Genomic DNA, 15422 nt, shown 5'->3' with positions numbered 1-15422 from the left:
TTGTTGAACAGTTGAAAGCTGTTGTCTTAAATGCTCAAAATTAGCAGGTCTGGTTATTGTACTTGGCCGAGAGGATTGCCTGTAAGGTCTAAGAAGACTCCCTCACAGTGGAGTGTTCCTTGTGAGATGAGACAGGACTTGTTGAAGAATTTGAGCACATTCTGCTGAATGGATTTATTATGGGCTGCAAGAATTGAAATCTTCTAATGTGCAGTTTCTAGTAACTGGAGGTGGAAAGAGTGAACTTTTGTTTTGAAGGCCAAGGAAACAAATGCCGGAGTATTTTATTTGTTCTTGAAACTAGGGTATGCCACTTTCTTTTCTGTCATAAATGCAAAGATCTTTGAAGTCAAAGAAAATACAGAACTTCTGAATGGATGGGCAAACCCTCATGTGCATCTCCTTAATAAATGGATGCATTCTCTGTGCCTTTGTACTCTGATTTCTTAACGAACAATGAATCAAGTTACGCTAGCTGTCACAACATTCATTTCAATAGATTTCCTCAGAGTACCTCCTAGCATATGATGCAGCACAGTAAACTTTCAGTAAAATCGCTAATCCATTTTTTTAGTGCTAGGGGCTTTTTTTATCACTTTTACATCACTTATGGTGAAGCAGAGACACTTTTGCAAGTTGCCATGTCTTTTCATAGCAGAAGGGTGTTGTAAATGTCCGTCCTCAGCATACAGTTGGAGAGAATCAGATTCAGTAATGTTTCATTTATAGAAAAATCTTCACTATAGTTTGGATGCAAATTTAGTAGCTGGCTGATGCCAGTGATTTGATATTAGAGCTCATGAAACATACTCCTATTTTTCTACTGTATTTTCTGATACTTGATGGATGTATGACTGTTGATGTCACTCATCCTTCTCATTAACAGTTAGAGGTAGTGACGTGCTTTGAAATTCTTTACTGCTTTTCTATCTGCAAGTGTGTGGTGTGTCTTGATTGCTCATTTTTTTTTGTACTACCTTAATATCCCTAAAAGCTTTTTTATGTTTTTCTAGCTTAAGACAGATCAAATTGTATTGGCATATTTCTTTTACTTTTGAAGCTTTTTTCGTTTCAATTACTGTTTTCCAAAGTCGTAGTGATTGGAATGTGAGTTCTTCTGGTATGTTTACTGTTGGCATTACAAGTCAAAATACTGAATATTATCTAAAATTTTACTCATTCAGAGCAGCTAACATTCACAAGCTCCTTGGGCATTGTTGGTGTTTGTTACTTCCAGCTTTTTCTTCCATCAGCTTTGCGTAATTGTGTCCATCGTCCTTACATACAGCCTCATTCTTGGGGTGTAATGCAATCTGGACTGGTAAAATGTTTCTAAGTCAAATAGTATCAGCAGACGGTCAAATTAAATACCAGCAAAACTACCTATAAAGGTACCTCTGCATGGTTTGAACCCCTTGACTCTTTAGCTCAGCACCACTTAAAAATCATGAGAAGAAAAATCCCCAACTTTGTAGCAGAAGTAATTTTGGAGGAGCAAAGCAGAGATTACAGACTCGAGATAATATGGTGGAGAAGTGTTAAGATGAAGTTTGTGTCCGTGAAGCATTGTGCAGTTGGAGTCATACTTGGATTTTGAATATTAACTTCCTTTCAGAACCTTTGCTCCTGAAATACATTTCATTGGAAGGCTTATTATATAAATGAGCATTGAATGAAGGTGGGGGGAGGACCCATTTGACTCTGCAGTGTCAGCTATTGATTCTGGAGATGCGGCGCTTTTTTGACAAATACATCATACATGTTTGTTGCGCTGGAACTTGTCCTCAGTCCTGAGGAAGGTCAGTAAATCACCTGCATCTAATTGCTTTGGGAGACAAAGTTTTCTTAAAATATGTTGAGGCCAAAAAAAAAGTATGTTACTCTTGTATCAAAAAGTATTTTAAAGGCCCATAAACATAACAAAAAAAAGTCTTAGAACAATGTATTATAGGTATTTTTAGCTCTCATTTAAATGGGGTAATGCGATATGGTCAAAGCTTGGATTCCAGACAAGAGAGTAGGTAAAGGTATTTGTATTCAAGACTCAAGCATATAATCATAAATTGTATTCTGTGGTATTTGAGGAGACATGGAAAGTGTTTCTGGCATCTTTAAATAGAAATTCCATCACTTTCAGTGGGCTGGCTCAGAAAAATAGTTTGCTTGACTAGTTCTGATTGTCTGTCCACCTGTGTATGTCCGTTATTGCCACTAATGCAGAACTGTAGCTGCACAGAGGGGAGCTCCAGAGGGTCTTTAGGCTTCAGAAGTCAACTTTCCATTATTTGTACATGGAAACTTAAAATATTTTTGTAAGCAGGAAGAAACATCCCTAAAACCTTTTATTTGTCTCTGTGCCCGTTTCCCCCATGGACAAGTTGTCTGTGCTGTGGGAGGCGTGGGTGCAGTGGGACACACTGGAGCAGGGCATATAGACTCCTATGGTATCTCCACAGGTAAGAAGGTGGTGAAGGGAATGGTTCTTGTTTTCCCCAGTCCTACTCAGTCTCCTCGAGGTGAAGGCAATAGCAGCTTCAAGCATTTGCTCCTGGGGGATGACTGTAGATTATGATATGTGACAGCAGCTCGTACAGGACTGGGACTGGTCTGGCAGTTCCCCAGTGTTTCCATTCATTCTCATTCTGCTTGCATGGAGGTTGTAGCTAAAACTAATAAAGCAAAAAGAACAAAAAAGCTACTTTTAGACCATACCAGATTCCCAGTCCGCTTTGCTTTACCACCTAATCCCACTGACTTTCTGCGTCAATAAGGCAAGAGACACCAAGGCATAAAGAAAGGAAAAGATTACTTCTTTTATTGGCACTGCTGCCTTACTGTAGCTTAAACCATGTGAAGTGCTGGCCTCGTGTGCTGTATACTCAGTTTGTAGCAAAACCTGCCACTTTGGGGGTTAAACTTTTAAGAATACCCCATAGAAGTCAGTAATTTGTTTCTTTCCCTACTCTTAGCAAAGCTTTATCTTTTCTTTTGTGGTTTTCCTTTCATTTGGTAACCCTTGTGTTTTTATAAGAAACAAAGTCTTGAGGAATACTGTTCCCTATGCATACTCAGGTTTTTTTGCCTAACCACTAAAAGTTAGTGAAAATAACAGTGGGTGATCTCTTGCTGACATTCTCTGCCCTCTCTGAATCTGTATGATTCAGTTTCCTCTCCCATTTCCTTCTTTCAGTGCCATGACTTCTGAGTTTCCTCTTTCCTCTTCTTATCAAGGTTGTGCTACTAAGAAAAAAAAGTCATACTGAGAGTGCTTGAAAAACTCTACAGTTGGGCCAATATACCAGTTTCTTTTCTTCCATTTTGCTGCTCTCTGTGCTGATTCTTCAAAAGTTCATTCAGTCTTTCTCTCCTTCCTGTCTTTTTCCATTCTCTTCCTTTTTATATCCTGCTTCTCACCACTTTTCTTTCTCTTTCCGCTGCCCTGTTTTTCATCTCTTGACGTTTTTGTGTACCTTTGCTAAGCATATTCTACTTTCATATCTCCTGTTCCTTTTGAAATGCTTGAAATCCTCTTCCTATGTTGATTTGTTGTTTTGCTGTCTGTTGTACCTTTCAATGCCATCCTTGGTATGTTTGGTAGTAAATGTAGTGCTGGTTTCTCATCTTTTGTATTTGGTAGCGGTTTTCTCTTTGCTTACATTTCCTCCTTTCTGATGTCTTCTCATGCACTTTCTGATCTGTCAGTTCTCTTCAGGGTCTTCCCTTCGGAACAGTGTTTGTAGAAGAGAGTGGTTGTTGTGTCTGTGTCCCCACCCCCCCAGTTTTTTCCAGGAGTTTGGAGTATATCCTTTCCTTGGTAGTTTCCTCTTAGGTCCTTAACTGCAACAGTTCTGCTGTGCCTTCTCTTGTGTACTTTTTTGGGTTTTTTTGTCTTGGGCAAATGAGTAGAGAATGAGATGGGCATTTGACATGGGATTGAAATGTCAGAACACAATGGTGTTTGTATCTCAACCATTCACCCAAGACAAGGCTTGGCAAACCAGCCTTGAATCAACCTGTGTAGGATGTCTGTGTCTACCGGTGAGCAATAAAATAACCAGGAGATCAGTTCTGCTGATTCTCCAGTCTTCCACTTTTTTTCAACAAACTTTTAAGATCCTCATAGCCTTATCCAACCTGCAGATAACCTTTTGCTATCACTGCTGTTTCCTCAGAAGTTCTTTGGCTTTTCATGTGTTGAGCTCAATCTCTTTGTTTAAACTCTATATTAAATAGTGATGGATCATGTAGTTTAGCAAAAAAAAAATCTTTTTGAAGCAGTCATTTCAGAATGTAATTTTTACAATGTGTTTCTTAAAGTTTTTCATGGGACATTGAAACAACTTTTGTACTGATGTAAAAAGTATTTTAAAAATAATTTAAACTTCCTTTGCATAATTTTATAGTTTAGATTATTCTCCGATCAATATTGATTTCAGTGTATTTTAGTGTTTAACTGGCTCACTACCCTCCATGCAAGTCCTATAAATAGGCATGACAACTGTGCCTTGTTTTATTTCTTTTTTCTCCCCCAGCCCCTAGCTTTACCCTTGATATCATTAAAGTGTCTACTCTGTCTGGTTTAACTTCTTGCAGAGACAGGGTATTGAATTATACAAGTACTTGGTTTTTGTAGGGTGCTGCTTATTCATGTAAGCTATAGCAATAGGAAAATTTATTTTAGTAATCTGTGGAATTCAAAGGTTGGTGGGAATCAACATGGTTTGTAGGCAGCTTTTGAAAAGCTGATAATTTCTCCCATCCTTCCAAAGGAGGGGGAGAGGGACATCTAAAACCCAAACCCTTATAGTTATGAAGATTACGTCGTGACTGAAAACTACTGCAGTGTTGCCTTCCTGAAGCTGTAGACAGCTCCAGAATGCTCAGTTCTTACATGTCTGGTTTTTTCCAATCAGCAGCAACCTGAGTTAAGCAAAACTGCTTGGTGGATCTCAGCTGGCTGCACTGAAGCCAGTAAGAGTCATATTGCACACTTGGAGCTGGCACTGCAGGTATTCGTTAGGAGAAATTCAGCAGGATGCTTTGTGATTACTTCCCAGCTTGTACAGAAAGGAGGAGAGGTTGAGTGGCCTTTTATACAGGGGCATCATATACTTTTAAACCAAGGCATTGAGACAGAATTACTGACCATTAGTGATCATCAGCACACATCTGTGAGTTGTTAGTAGAACTAAGGTTCTCAAAAGTGTGTTCACTGTTTGTCTGACTTGTTCTGTTCAGCTCACATCAAGGACTGACACCTTTTACTCGAGTGTCAGGATGAAAGGTGTAACAAGCAATTACAAACTTTTTTAATTAATCTGGTACTTTTTGTAGAGAGTTAGAGAATACATGGAGTATATTACAATACTACATTCACAGGGGCATCATAATGTAAACTGTATAGATTTGTGTGTGTATAATAATGAGAACAATTCTAGTCCCTGACTAAGTTCTCCTGTCCATACTAATATTTCTAATGATAAGAATAAATCCCAAGCAGTTACATGAAGAGATATACTTAATCCCTTAGGAAATGGTTGCTTGTTCGGAAGTTCTCTTATGCTAAATTTACATATTGAGTAGGTTTTGTTATGTTTATGTTTGGGCAAGAAACTGATAGTGGTATGATAAGACATTTACAGCAGCTCTCAAAATTGGTTCTTTATAGAAAATTCCCCCATTTTTATTAATATTTGTTTTCTAATTTTCTAGCACAACAGCTCTTTGCTCCAGTGATGGAGAAGATCAATTAGATGATTTCCAGGGCAGAGCAGCGTTATGATTTACAGCATGAATGACGTGAGGCACAAAGCTGCCATTCTGCATGAATGAGCTCTGCAGCACCTGTCTTAGAAGCAGAATTTTCTAACTTCACTTGGCTCACTGCCCATAGCTAGATACTTAAAAACCAAAACAAAACACCCCCGCTTCTTTCTAGAATTATTGCAGACTTTGCTAATGTGTGTGTGTGTTTCTGTATGTACATATATGAGCTCACATACCTTTTCCACACCCTTTATAACATTTATTTGGATTCTTTAAAGAAAGGCAGAACTAAAGGTCTTTTGAAGACCTGTGTTCTTATTATTGATAGCCTTTCTTGAGGGCATAAGAACAGTTTTGTGGGATAACTTACTGCCATAAATACAAGCTATATGACTGAGTGTGAGGACCAAACTTCACTCTTGGTCAATGTGAGTATCCTTAAAACCAGATATGATAAAAATCCTTGTCAGAAAATATACAGACAATGATCTGCTCCAGTAAGTATTACACAGTGTTAATTTTGTGGGATGTTCGGTCACCTTTTATCAGAAGAATGACCTTTATATTTGAATGCTCTTTTATGTGGCACACTATGTAGGGAAGTTAAAACAAAAGAAATTTTCAGAAAATAAGAAAAATGAAAAATTATATCTGGGAGTGCATGAGAGAATAGAGAAGAAAATGTGCCTTTATGACTCTCTTACAGGTCCAGAACTTCCTGTATGAATTTGTGGTCACCTAATTTTGTCTTTCCATAACATAAATGTTTTCAGTCTGTTGTGAAGACAGCTCAGTAAGCACTTGCCACCAGATAGGAGGTCATTGGTGAGAGGGTAGGGACAGTGCTGACTAATCAGAGTTCTTGTTGGCTGTATGAACTCCTCTTAGATCTCTTAAACTTACTTTTTTTCTTATATAGCATTTCTTTAAATTCTGTTACAACTTTACGTATGACAGCCCATCTTTTGCAATGAAAGTATTGAGAAATAACTATTTGCATAAATTACCTGTCTTTTCTTTTAAAAGTTATCTTTCGTGATTGAGTAGTGCTTTTTTTTTTCCCCTTTATTAATAACTCCTTTGGTGATGGTGGCTGCCTGGTTTGTTACTCAGAGTTCACACTTTTTTCGATTCACTGTGACTCTTGCCTTTGAAGTTCACAGGAAAACAATGGCAGCTCCAGTTCTGTCTTTTTTCCTGGCTGTAGTGTCATGTGCAGTGGTTCTCTTCTGGCTTTTCCTTTAACAGAGGTAGGCAGCACATTCATCTGTCACTGGTGGAATTGCAGGGGTTTTTTTGCCAAACATTCATAGGTTCAAGCCATGTAGTGCTGCCTCTGTTACCCATTCATGTGCAGTATTTCCGTGTGGTCATCTTCAGACTTGTTGGAATTCTTACTACTATGATCTAAATTGTGTGACCTCTGGGTTTCCTTTTATCAAGTTCACCCTTCTTTGTAACAAATAAGAACAAAAGTAAAACCCTCTATATCCACAGAATTACGTGGTTTCTGAAAAACTGCAAGCTATAAACACATTTGTGATTTGGTGCTGATTTTCTGATCTTGTTCATGATGTGAGTTTGAAGTCATCATACGAGGTGAACATGCATCATAGTGATCAAGGTTATGTTCTCTTTAGCATAAGATACATTCGCTCTTACTTTATACCTCTGATTATTAAATGACTTTTTTTTTTTTTGGTAGATAAATTGACATGATGTGGAGCAACAAGTCAAATGAGGTGCCTCTACAAAATCCAAGGCATAATCAAACTAAGGATTCTACCAGAGGTATGGATTTTCTCTGTTTTATTGCCTTGTTTTGGAAGACGTTTTATCATGAGTTGTTTGAAACTTTGGGGAGGTTTTATAGTAAGCATTCTGCTGTCTCAATTTGGAAGCTAAGACCATGTGTTACGTGGCTTCCTTTTTGCAGAGATAGCAGTTTCATACTCTGATCTGCAGAGTATTTGCTGATCTGCATTAGGAATTGCCAGCCTATGATATGGTTGCCAAGATGGCACAGAGACAGATTTTCTTGAGTGCTGTAGAGGAGGAGCAGTGCAGGAACAGAAATGGGTAACTGTAGGCTCTGGAAAAAAGTGAAGAAGAGCCTAAGAGGCAATTGCTCCCGACTCTTGCTCAGTTCCAAAGTGGTGGAGAGCTAGACTCTTGAATAGCAGCAGTATATCGCCACTAAGATGACTTACAGCACTTCTGTCTCCCTGAACTGGAGAAATCCTGTTAGCTTTTTACTGTCATGATTACTCTGTAATTTAGGAAGGGAGGGGGGAAAAAAAATAATAAAATTACAGTACATCCCTGAGAGGAAGAAAGCACTAGTCTGCAGAGCAGCTGAGTTGCGTGTTAAGTCTGTGGTTCAAGATCAGTCTTATGATCTCCACTATGACAAAAATGGACTCTAGAAGTTATTTTGAAAGTGGAGACAGGTCATTATTTTATCTGTAAGAGGACGTTGTTGCTGATTGTGTCCTGCGGTATGTTCTGTTTCTTTTAAAATTATGTACCATGTGAAACTGTGGTGTTCTGTAGACGTGAAGCACCATCTCTTGAAGTCAAAGCAAAGCTGTTTCTATGCTACTTCCTTAACCCTCTTCCTTTGTGTTGTTGCATCTTACCTGAAATGAAATTGGCAGCTTTTTTACTACAAGGAAAAGGTTTTAATTTTTTTCCAAACTCTCTAATACTGCTACTCTCCATGGTTCTGATGCACATTGAGGTTTTGGATGTTGCATTGTGTAAACCAGTAGATTAGAAGACCATTAGAAACCAAAAGAAGAGGGCAACTGAGGAAGTAGATATTTTTAAAGGAAAATACTACTGCATCCTGCTAAACTGGATTGCACATAGACCATGTGATACCTGTTTAGATTAAAAGGCTGAAGTGGATTAGTGCCTCTTGCTTGTTCTTCACAAATATTGCTTCTATTTTTTTTTGTAGGGTGTACAGTTCAAAAAGATTACTATTCAAAATTCACATGTTCAAAGCTTGGGTTTTGAGTAGAGTGTTTCAGCGACCATGTATTCATGCTTAGTTTAATGAAGAAGAAAATGGAAGGGGGGGGGAAGTAGTTAAACTATAGTGTAATGGAAAAATCTAAGATATTTGTGTTGGGGTAGATAACCAGCTTTATTTTATCTTCTAAACATCTTCTATAATGTGTGGTAGATTTGATTTCAAGTGTAATAATGCATTCAACCTAACTTAGTGAACTCATTAAATTTTACATTAAATACTTTATTGCTCTGTTAAGATGAGTCTTGACTGATAAAAGCCTCTCATAGAGGAGATTTACAGGCTGGAACTGAGTCATTGAAAGAACTTGATTAGCGAGACCATGAAAATTGTTTTGAAGGAACATTTTATTTCATTGTTTTCCATGTAATGAGAAATCTATTTCTTTGTTTCTGCTCTGTAAGATCTAACTGCAGCATGGGCTACTTTTTCTCAGACTAAGGCTGCTGTAAGTACTGATTTTCTTTTTTCTTTTTTAACCAAAGTATTATTTTGCTCAGTGATTGTCTGTTCAACAAGTTGAAAATAGGGCAAGCAGTTGGAGTACATGCATGTTGAACATTGTTGTATCTTGGAAAAAGTTTTCGACAGACAGTAGAAGAAATTTTTGCCCCAGCAAGGTTAGTCTTGAGTATAGTAATACATGCTAAGTCTTGAGTGTAATATGACCTTTCTGTTTAAGAAAGTGGTGACTTATAATTTTCTTGAAAACTTGAAAAAATAGCTCTCCCCTGCTTACCCGATCCAGTCAGAAACTGGGACAACACCACTGTATTTCATATTTTTAATCTTTGAGCATTGGAATTGCTGTCGTTCTGTGGGAACTTAACTTAGGTGCTTAACATATCACACTAGTTTCTAAAACCTGGCTTCAGTGAAGCCAAACAGCTTTGTGTTTTGGGGAATTCAGCTCTTTCCCATAGCCTTGTCCCTCTCTTTTTTTAATAGCTGAGCATCAGTGTAGGGTTTTACACGTGGAATCTTGTATCATGCTCCATTTTGGACAGAGTATTATAGAATTTATTCCAAGTGAAATTAATATTTCATTCAGGCCAAGCATTAAGGCTCTAAATGGCATGTTGTTACTAATTTTTTCACAACAGCCTACTTATGGAAACAAAACTATACAACAAAACCTAATTTAGATAATCTTTTTAAACAGAACTTAATATGTAGTTTCTGGCCATAAGGCTATACAGTTTTCCAACATCAGCCTTGTGGAGTTGCTTTTGCCTGCAGTTTTGTTCTTTATGAAAATGTGGAAAAATTTGTTATGTTAGGGGGAAAAAATGTAGCTTAAAAATTGGAAACAATATTCTAATTTGCATTATCTTTGAATTCTAGCTACGTCATATAGAGAACAAATTGGAAATAGCTCCTACCAGCACGGCTGTATTTGATTCTGTCATGGATGCCAAGAAGCCCTCTGCTAGTGCTAGCAGGAAAATAAGCAGAAAGGGTATGTATTATTGAGGACATAGCGTGTAAGGCAGGGTAAAGCCACTGCATTCTGGGAAAACTTGATTTCTCCTTCCTCTCCCTAAGTTGCCTCCTGTTAATGATCTTTATTCATGAAACTCTAATTGCCCAGGAGAAACTAATGTTTGCTTCACTTAGCTTAGGAAGGAAAGTGTGCTATCATAGTCACTTGGTTAGAGAGAGTGATAGGACTTTCCCCACGCTGTGAGTGAGCAGTGCTTATCCCATTTTGATACCATGTTTTTGTGGGTGTTAACGATTTTATATGCCTATGTTTACACTGGACTAGCTGTTTATATTTTTTTAATGTTCGTCAACTGTTACACCCTGATAGAATGCTAAATCTGATGCTTCCTTTATTTCATGTAAGGAGAGCGTTTGCTTATAAGAAATAAGCCCTCGTTTTACATACTAACTTTTCAGAGCATTCTGGTAGTGTGCCATTGGAGAAGAACAGACAGATCGACCTCTAGTGGCAACATAGTCAACTTTCACAGATTTAATTACTTATAATTAATGTTTAAGTATTATTATCTCTTTTTAAATATGATCATTGTTTCAAGCACTTACCATCTTGCTCCTAGTTGTTGAAATCAGCTTGTTGAAAAAGAGAGGGACTTTAAATGCTATTTGGAGTGCTGCTCAAACCAAAGGAAAAACTGCGTTCTTAATTGTTCAGCCCCAAGAGCTTTCTCTTTCTGGAGAGATAGGTACATAGAGGATTCTTTGGTTTCTGCTTCAGCTTCCCGGTCCTCCAGCCAAAATAAATCAAGCAAGGAGAAGGCCTCACGCAGCCCTCTTCGAGCAACCACTCTTGAAAGCAATGTGAAAAAAAGCAATCGTGTGGAATTTCGTGAACCATTGGCTTCATACAGGTTAGTGCTGGGACAGTTGATTATTAAAGAAAAATATGCTAGGATAAGAATTAAGCTAATAGTGATATTTTTGACAGCTCCTCAAAAATTGATTTGCTTCCTTCCCTCACCCACTGTCCTGGTTTTGGCTGCAATAAAGTTAATTTTCTTCTTAGTAGCTGTTATAGTGCTGTGTTTTGGATTTAGGATGAGAATAATGTTGATAACACACTGATGTTTTAGTTGTTGCTAAGCAGTGTTTATACTAAAGTCAAGGACTTTTCAGCTTTTTATATTGCCCTGCCAGCAGAGGCTGGGAGTGCATGAGAAAAACTGGGAGGGGACACAGCAAGAACAGCTGACCCAAATGAGCCAAAGGGGTATTCCATACCATATTATGTCATACCCAGTATATAAACTGGGGGAAGTTGGCTGGGGAGCACTGTCGCTCAGCAATTGGCTAGACATCGGTCAGCGGGTGGTGAGCAATTGTACTGTGCATCACTTTTGTATATTCTCTTAGTAGTAGTAGTAGTATTTTCCCTTCCATTTCTGTTAAACTGTCTTTATCTCAACCCATGAGTTTACTTCCTGGCCCCTCCACCCCGGATTCTCTCCCCCATCCCACTGTGTGTGGGGGGGAGTGAGCAAGCGAGTGTCTGTGTGGTTAGTTGCTGGCTGGGGATAAACCATGACACCCACCAGTGTTGGACAAAAGTGTCTTCCTTTTTAAAAAATGTTACAAATTTATTTTTTGTTCAGTAAATGAGAGTTTAAAGTCAAATGTATTGAAATGGGGCCAGATCATCAAGTTGATGTGGCTGTGGCCTCAGTGGCCCAATAGGTTGGATAGGTATTTAGTTTTAATAATAAGGACCAAAAAGAGTATTTCCTACGCTTTTCAACTTTGTTTTCATTAGTTCTTCAGCACACGTTCCCAAATGTATTACCATAAGACAGTGTAGACCAAGAACGTCTAGTACTGAAGATGCATTCAGTTTTTGTGTGTGTGAGAAACCCAAATAAGAACAGCTGTATCAAGGAGAAAAAGTGGCACAGAATATTGCAGGCCATAGAACATGGTGGGGTGTGAGGAATGAAGGAAAATATGGAAAGCCTGTTTTTTCTAGCCACGTTAAGTACTGTAGTGAATATAAGATGCCTCAAAAGCTTTCAAAAAGACAGACGACCTGCAGCAGAAATAGACTAGTTATAACTTGCTGTAGTATCAGAGCCTAGAAGACTTTTACCATAACTTCTTCAATTCCCTGCGTTTTATAAGCAGTGTGTCTTCTTTGCACAGGTATCCCTGATGAATAGCTTGGTTGGGTTGGTAATAGTATTTTATTGGATTCTAACACATACTTTGCATTTTTTTTCTAAATGTTCTCCCAGTGAAATCAAATTGCTGTTGACTGATTGGAGTGGAGTTGGGACAGTGGTATTTTTTTTTAATTCCACTACATCTCTATTAATAACTGTTATCCTAACATCCAAGTTATGGTCTCCTTTTCCATTTCTTGTGTCAGCTGTGAGGTTCTCTTCCTTCCTTGTTGCGTGGGAGGCTGATTTGGGTCAGTTGTATAATCTTGGGTCAGTTTTGTTAACTGAACAGGTCTGGTGTCTGCCCTATTTGGAGTAACTTACATCAATTACTTTTTTAAAAAACTTAGTAAATTTAACAGACTTCAGGGAGAGGAAGAAAATGAGAGCAGCTAGATTCATGCCATTATATCCAATTGAAAAGAATAGCTTTCTTACAATAAAACGACTGTGTGGCATTGGGGGGATTAATTTGGGGATTAACACCAGAGCTGCTATGTTAACACATTACTCCTTCTCTGAGAACAGCCTGTAGTCAATGCTTAAAGTGTGCATAGGAAAACAAAACCAGAATAATGGGTAGAACAATCTGTGTGTGTGTATATTTATATACACTTTTGGTGAAATTCTGTGCAATTAAATCACTCAACTTTTATGTTGATTGGTAATGATTACTACACTATTTAACAGGAGTGTGCTACTAGAGAAAGAGAGGTAGACAATTTCACAAGTACAATGTTATGACCTGCCTTAAATGAGTTCTTTAAACATGCTTGCTGAAGAAGCAAGCCAGGTAGCTTAGGTGCTGGATTTTCACGTCTTCAGCCCCTCATCAGTAAAAATATTAAATACATTTTTGTCCTATCAACATATGTACCATGAGTGTATTCAAATATAGAGTCTGCTTTTCTGTGAAAAATTGCTAAGAGATCCTTAGTTTGTGGAATTTCTAAGCTCTTGGTAAGCGCTACATTTATTGCAATACAGGCAGTTCACTCTGAACTTCTTGTCAGGGGTTTGCCTTTTTAATGCTCACACACAGGGCAGGGGTTTTTGGTGCAATTTATTTGTCTTCTCAGCTAATGAATGTGCTGTTGAGGAGCTGTGCATGTGTGCATAGCTTTATTTTAGAGAACATAGATTAATTATTCTTCTAAAGTTTTACATTTGGTTTTTATTTAAAGCTTTTTTAATTTGAAGGGTGACATTACGGCTTGCTGATTTTCTACATGCCCTAATTTCAGCTCTTCAACTTTATATATAGTCCTGTTCAGACAGAGAGTGCAGAAAATGAAATTTTTAACAGAAACCTCTTTCAGTTTTGTCAGACTTGCACTATTGAATGTGTGGTGATCAAACTTTAAAAGAACTTGCCTTTTAAGTAGAGAGAAGGTATAGGAAGTAATTCTTTTAGCTAATGAACATGCTGATTGCTGGGTTGGAACATCCTAAAGTTGTATTTCTGATGGTGACTTTTTTTTTTTCCTTCTATTACATCAGGGATACATATAGTTCTCTGTCTTATCACAGTTCTAGCCAACTTGAGGCCAAGCAACTGCTCTCTAGTTTGGACTTCAGCGAAGCAGAAGGGAAGACTGAAATAACAGGCCGTATGAGTATGATATGTGACCGAGATGAGCACGATCTACACAGCAGAGATTTTGAAAGCCCGTGTTGTTCTGCTGCAGATGAGACTGTTGTTAGGTATTTGAATGACCGGCCAGCAATTGATGCCTTGCAGAATGAGGCATTTCTTAAGGTTGTAGCACCTCCAAGACTGGAAGAGGAAAAAAACAGTGGCTGCAGAGGAGATGAAAGTAGCACTAGAACTCCTCAGAGTAACACATCCCAGGACAGTGAACTGAAAGTGTCTTCACCTTCTGCCACAAGTACTTCTAGTGCTCATAGGCTGGAAATCTTGAAACGGCGGCAGCATGATGCTAAGTTGGAGAAGCTGAAAGAGCGGATTCGAAAGCAGTGGGAGCATTCTGAAGAGCTAGGTGGCAGAGGGCAGCACTCGGCATATGCTGAACAACCTGTCGTGATCACAAACGTGGAGAATGCAGTGACTCCCAAAGTGAGGAAAGTGGCAGCTGCACCTGCTGCTCCATCATACAGAGGTATGGAGTTGCAGATCCCTCCCTGTTGGTTATACGTGGTGAAGGAGCGGAGTTCAATTCATTGAGCAATATGTCAAAGTGTGGACGTGACTCATAGCTGCGTTTGGGCAATAGGGGAGTGGATAGCGTGGTTTGATCACAGATACAGATAAGAAAGAAAAGAAATTCTTGCCAATTTACAGAAGTGTGGATTCTCTTGAAAGTCTTCCTGTCTCTTCATACAAATTACTAAAAAAAAGAAGCTTGCTGTGTTAGTGTTTGTGTTTATTTCAGTGTGGTTTTTTTATGGTCTCAGAGTTTAGTAACATTGTATTGATAGAGAAAGCCTTTCATGTTTTTAATAATCTGCTCTTCACCCAGTCTGCTGTTTTTCAACTGTGAGCAAGTAGCAGACTGGTATATTGCTTTCTTCTAATTTAGCATTAGAAATACAAGTAGTTCCTTTCTTACTTGGCGGTTTCCTACCTCTTCCACTCTGAAAAAGCTTTATTTACATTTTACGCAGTTATTTTAAACTCTTAAATTGTTCACTTTCAGGTTTCAATCCTGCTGAAACAAAGATTCGTGCTCCAGATGGGAAGATCTGGCATGAGGAAGAATTTCACGTTAGTCGGGAGCTGTATAGAGATATAGCACTCCAGTTAACAGGTGAGGCACAAACTGGATTGATGAGATCACACAACCTTCTCTAAGAGGCAGAGAAATATATTTTGTACAAGTCTACAAAGTCATGGAAACAAAAAATTGAAGCAGTGTTAAATATACTGTGCTTCTTTCCACAGGAGGAGTAACTTGTTGAACACTAAAACAAATAAACAAGTCCTTCTCCCCATTCTCTCATTA

At 38.3% G+C, this 15422-nt stretch overlaps 1 protein-coding gene across 11 annotated transcripts in view; it reads left to right on the top strand.

The window, feature by feature from the left end:
- The window catches only part of CEP350 (centrosomal protein 350), an 82082-nt gene that overhangs the window by 6250 nt on the left and 60410 nt on the right, over positions 1 to 15422 (top strand). For 9 of the 11 annotated variants that reach the window (XM_075038538.1, XM_075038539.1, XM_075038544.1 and 6 more), the window contains exons 2-7: positions 7472 to 7557; positions 9208 to 9251; positions 10148 to 10262; positions 11025 to 11157; positions 13960 to 14579; positions 15117 to 15227. In XM_075038538.1, coding sequence (XP_074894639.1) covers positions 7482 to 7557; positions 9208 to 9251; positions 10148 to 10262; positions 11025 to 11157; positions 13960 to 14579; positions 15117 to 15227 — 1099 coding nt within the window. In that variant the 5' untranslated portion in view covers positions 7472 to 7481. The remainder of the gene's footprint in view (positions 1 to 7471; positions 7558 to 9207; positions 9252 to 10147; positions 10263 to 11024; positions 11158 to 13959; positions 14580 to 15116; positions 15228 to 15422) is intronic. The other 2 variants (XM_075038545.1, XM_075038542.1) reach the window with 1 other exon arrangement.

This window comes from Buteo buteo, chromosome 10, assembly GCF_964188355.1.
Source record: "Buteo buteo chromosome 10, bButBut1.hap1.1, whole genome shotgun sequence".
Lineage (NCBI taxonomy): Eukaryota > Metazoa > Chordata > Aves > Accipitriformes > Accipitridae > Buteo > Buteo buteo.
The sequence above is the reverse complement of the archived record's forward strand: the minus strand, read 5'-3'. Positions and strand labels throughout refer to the sequence as shown.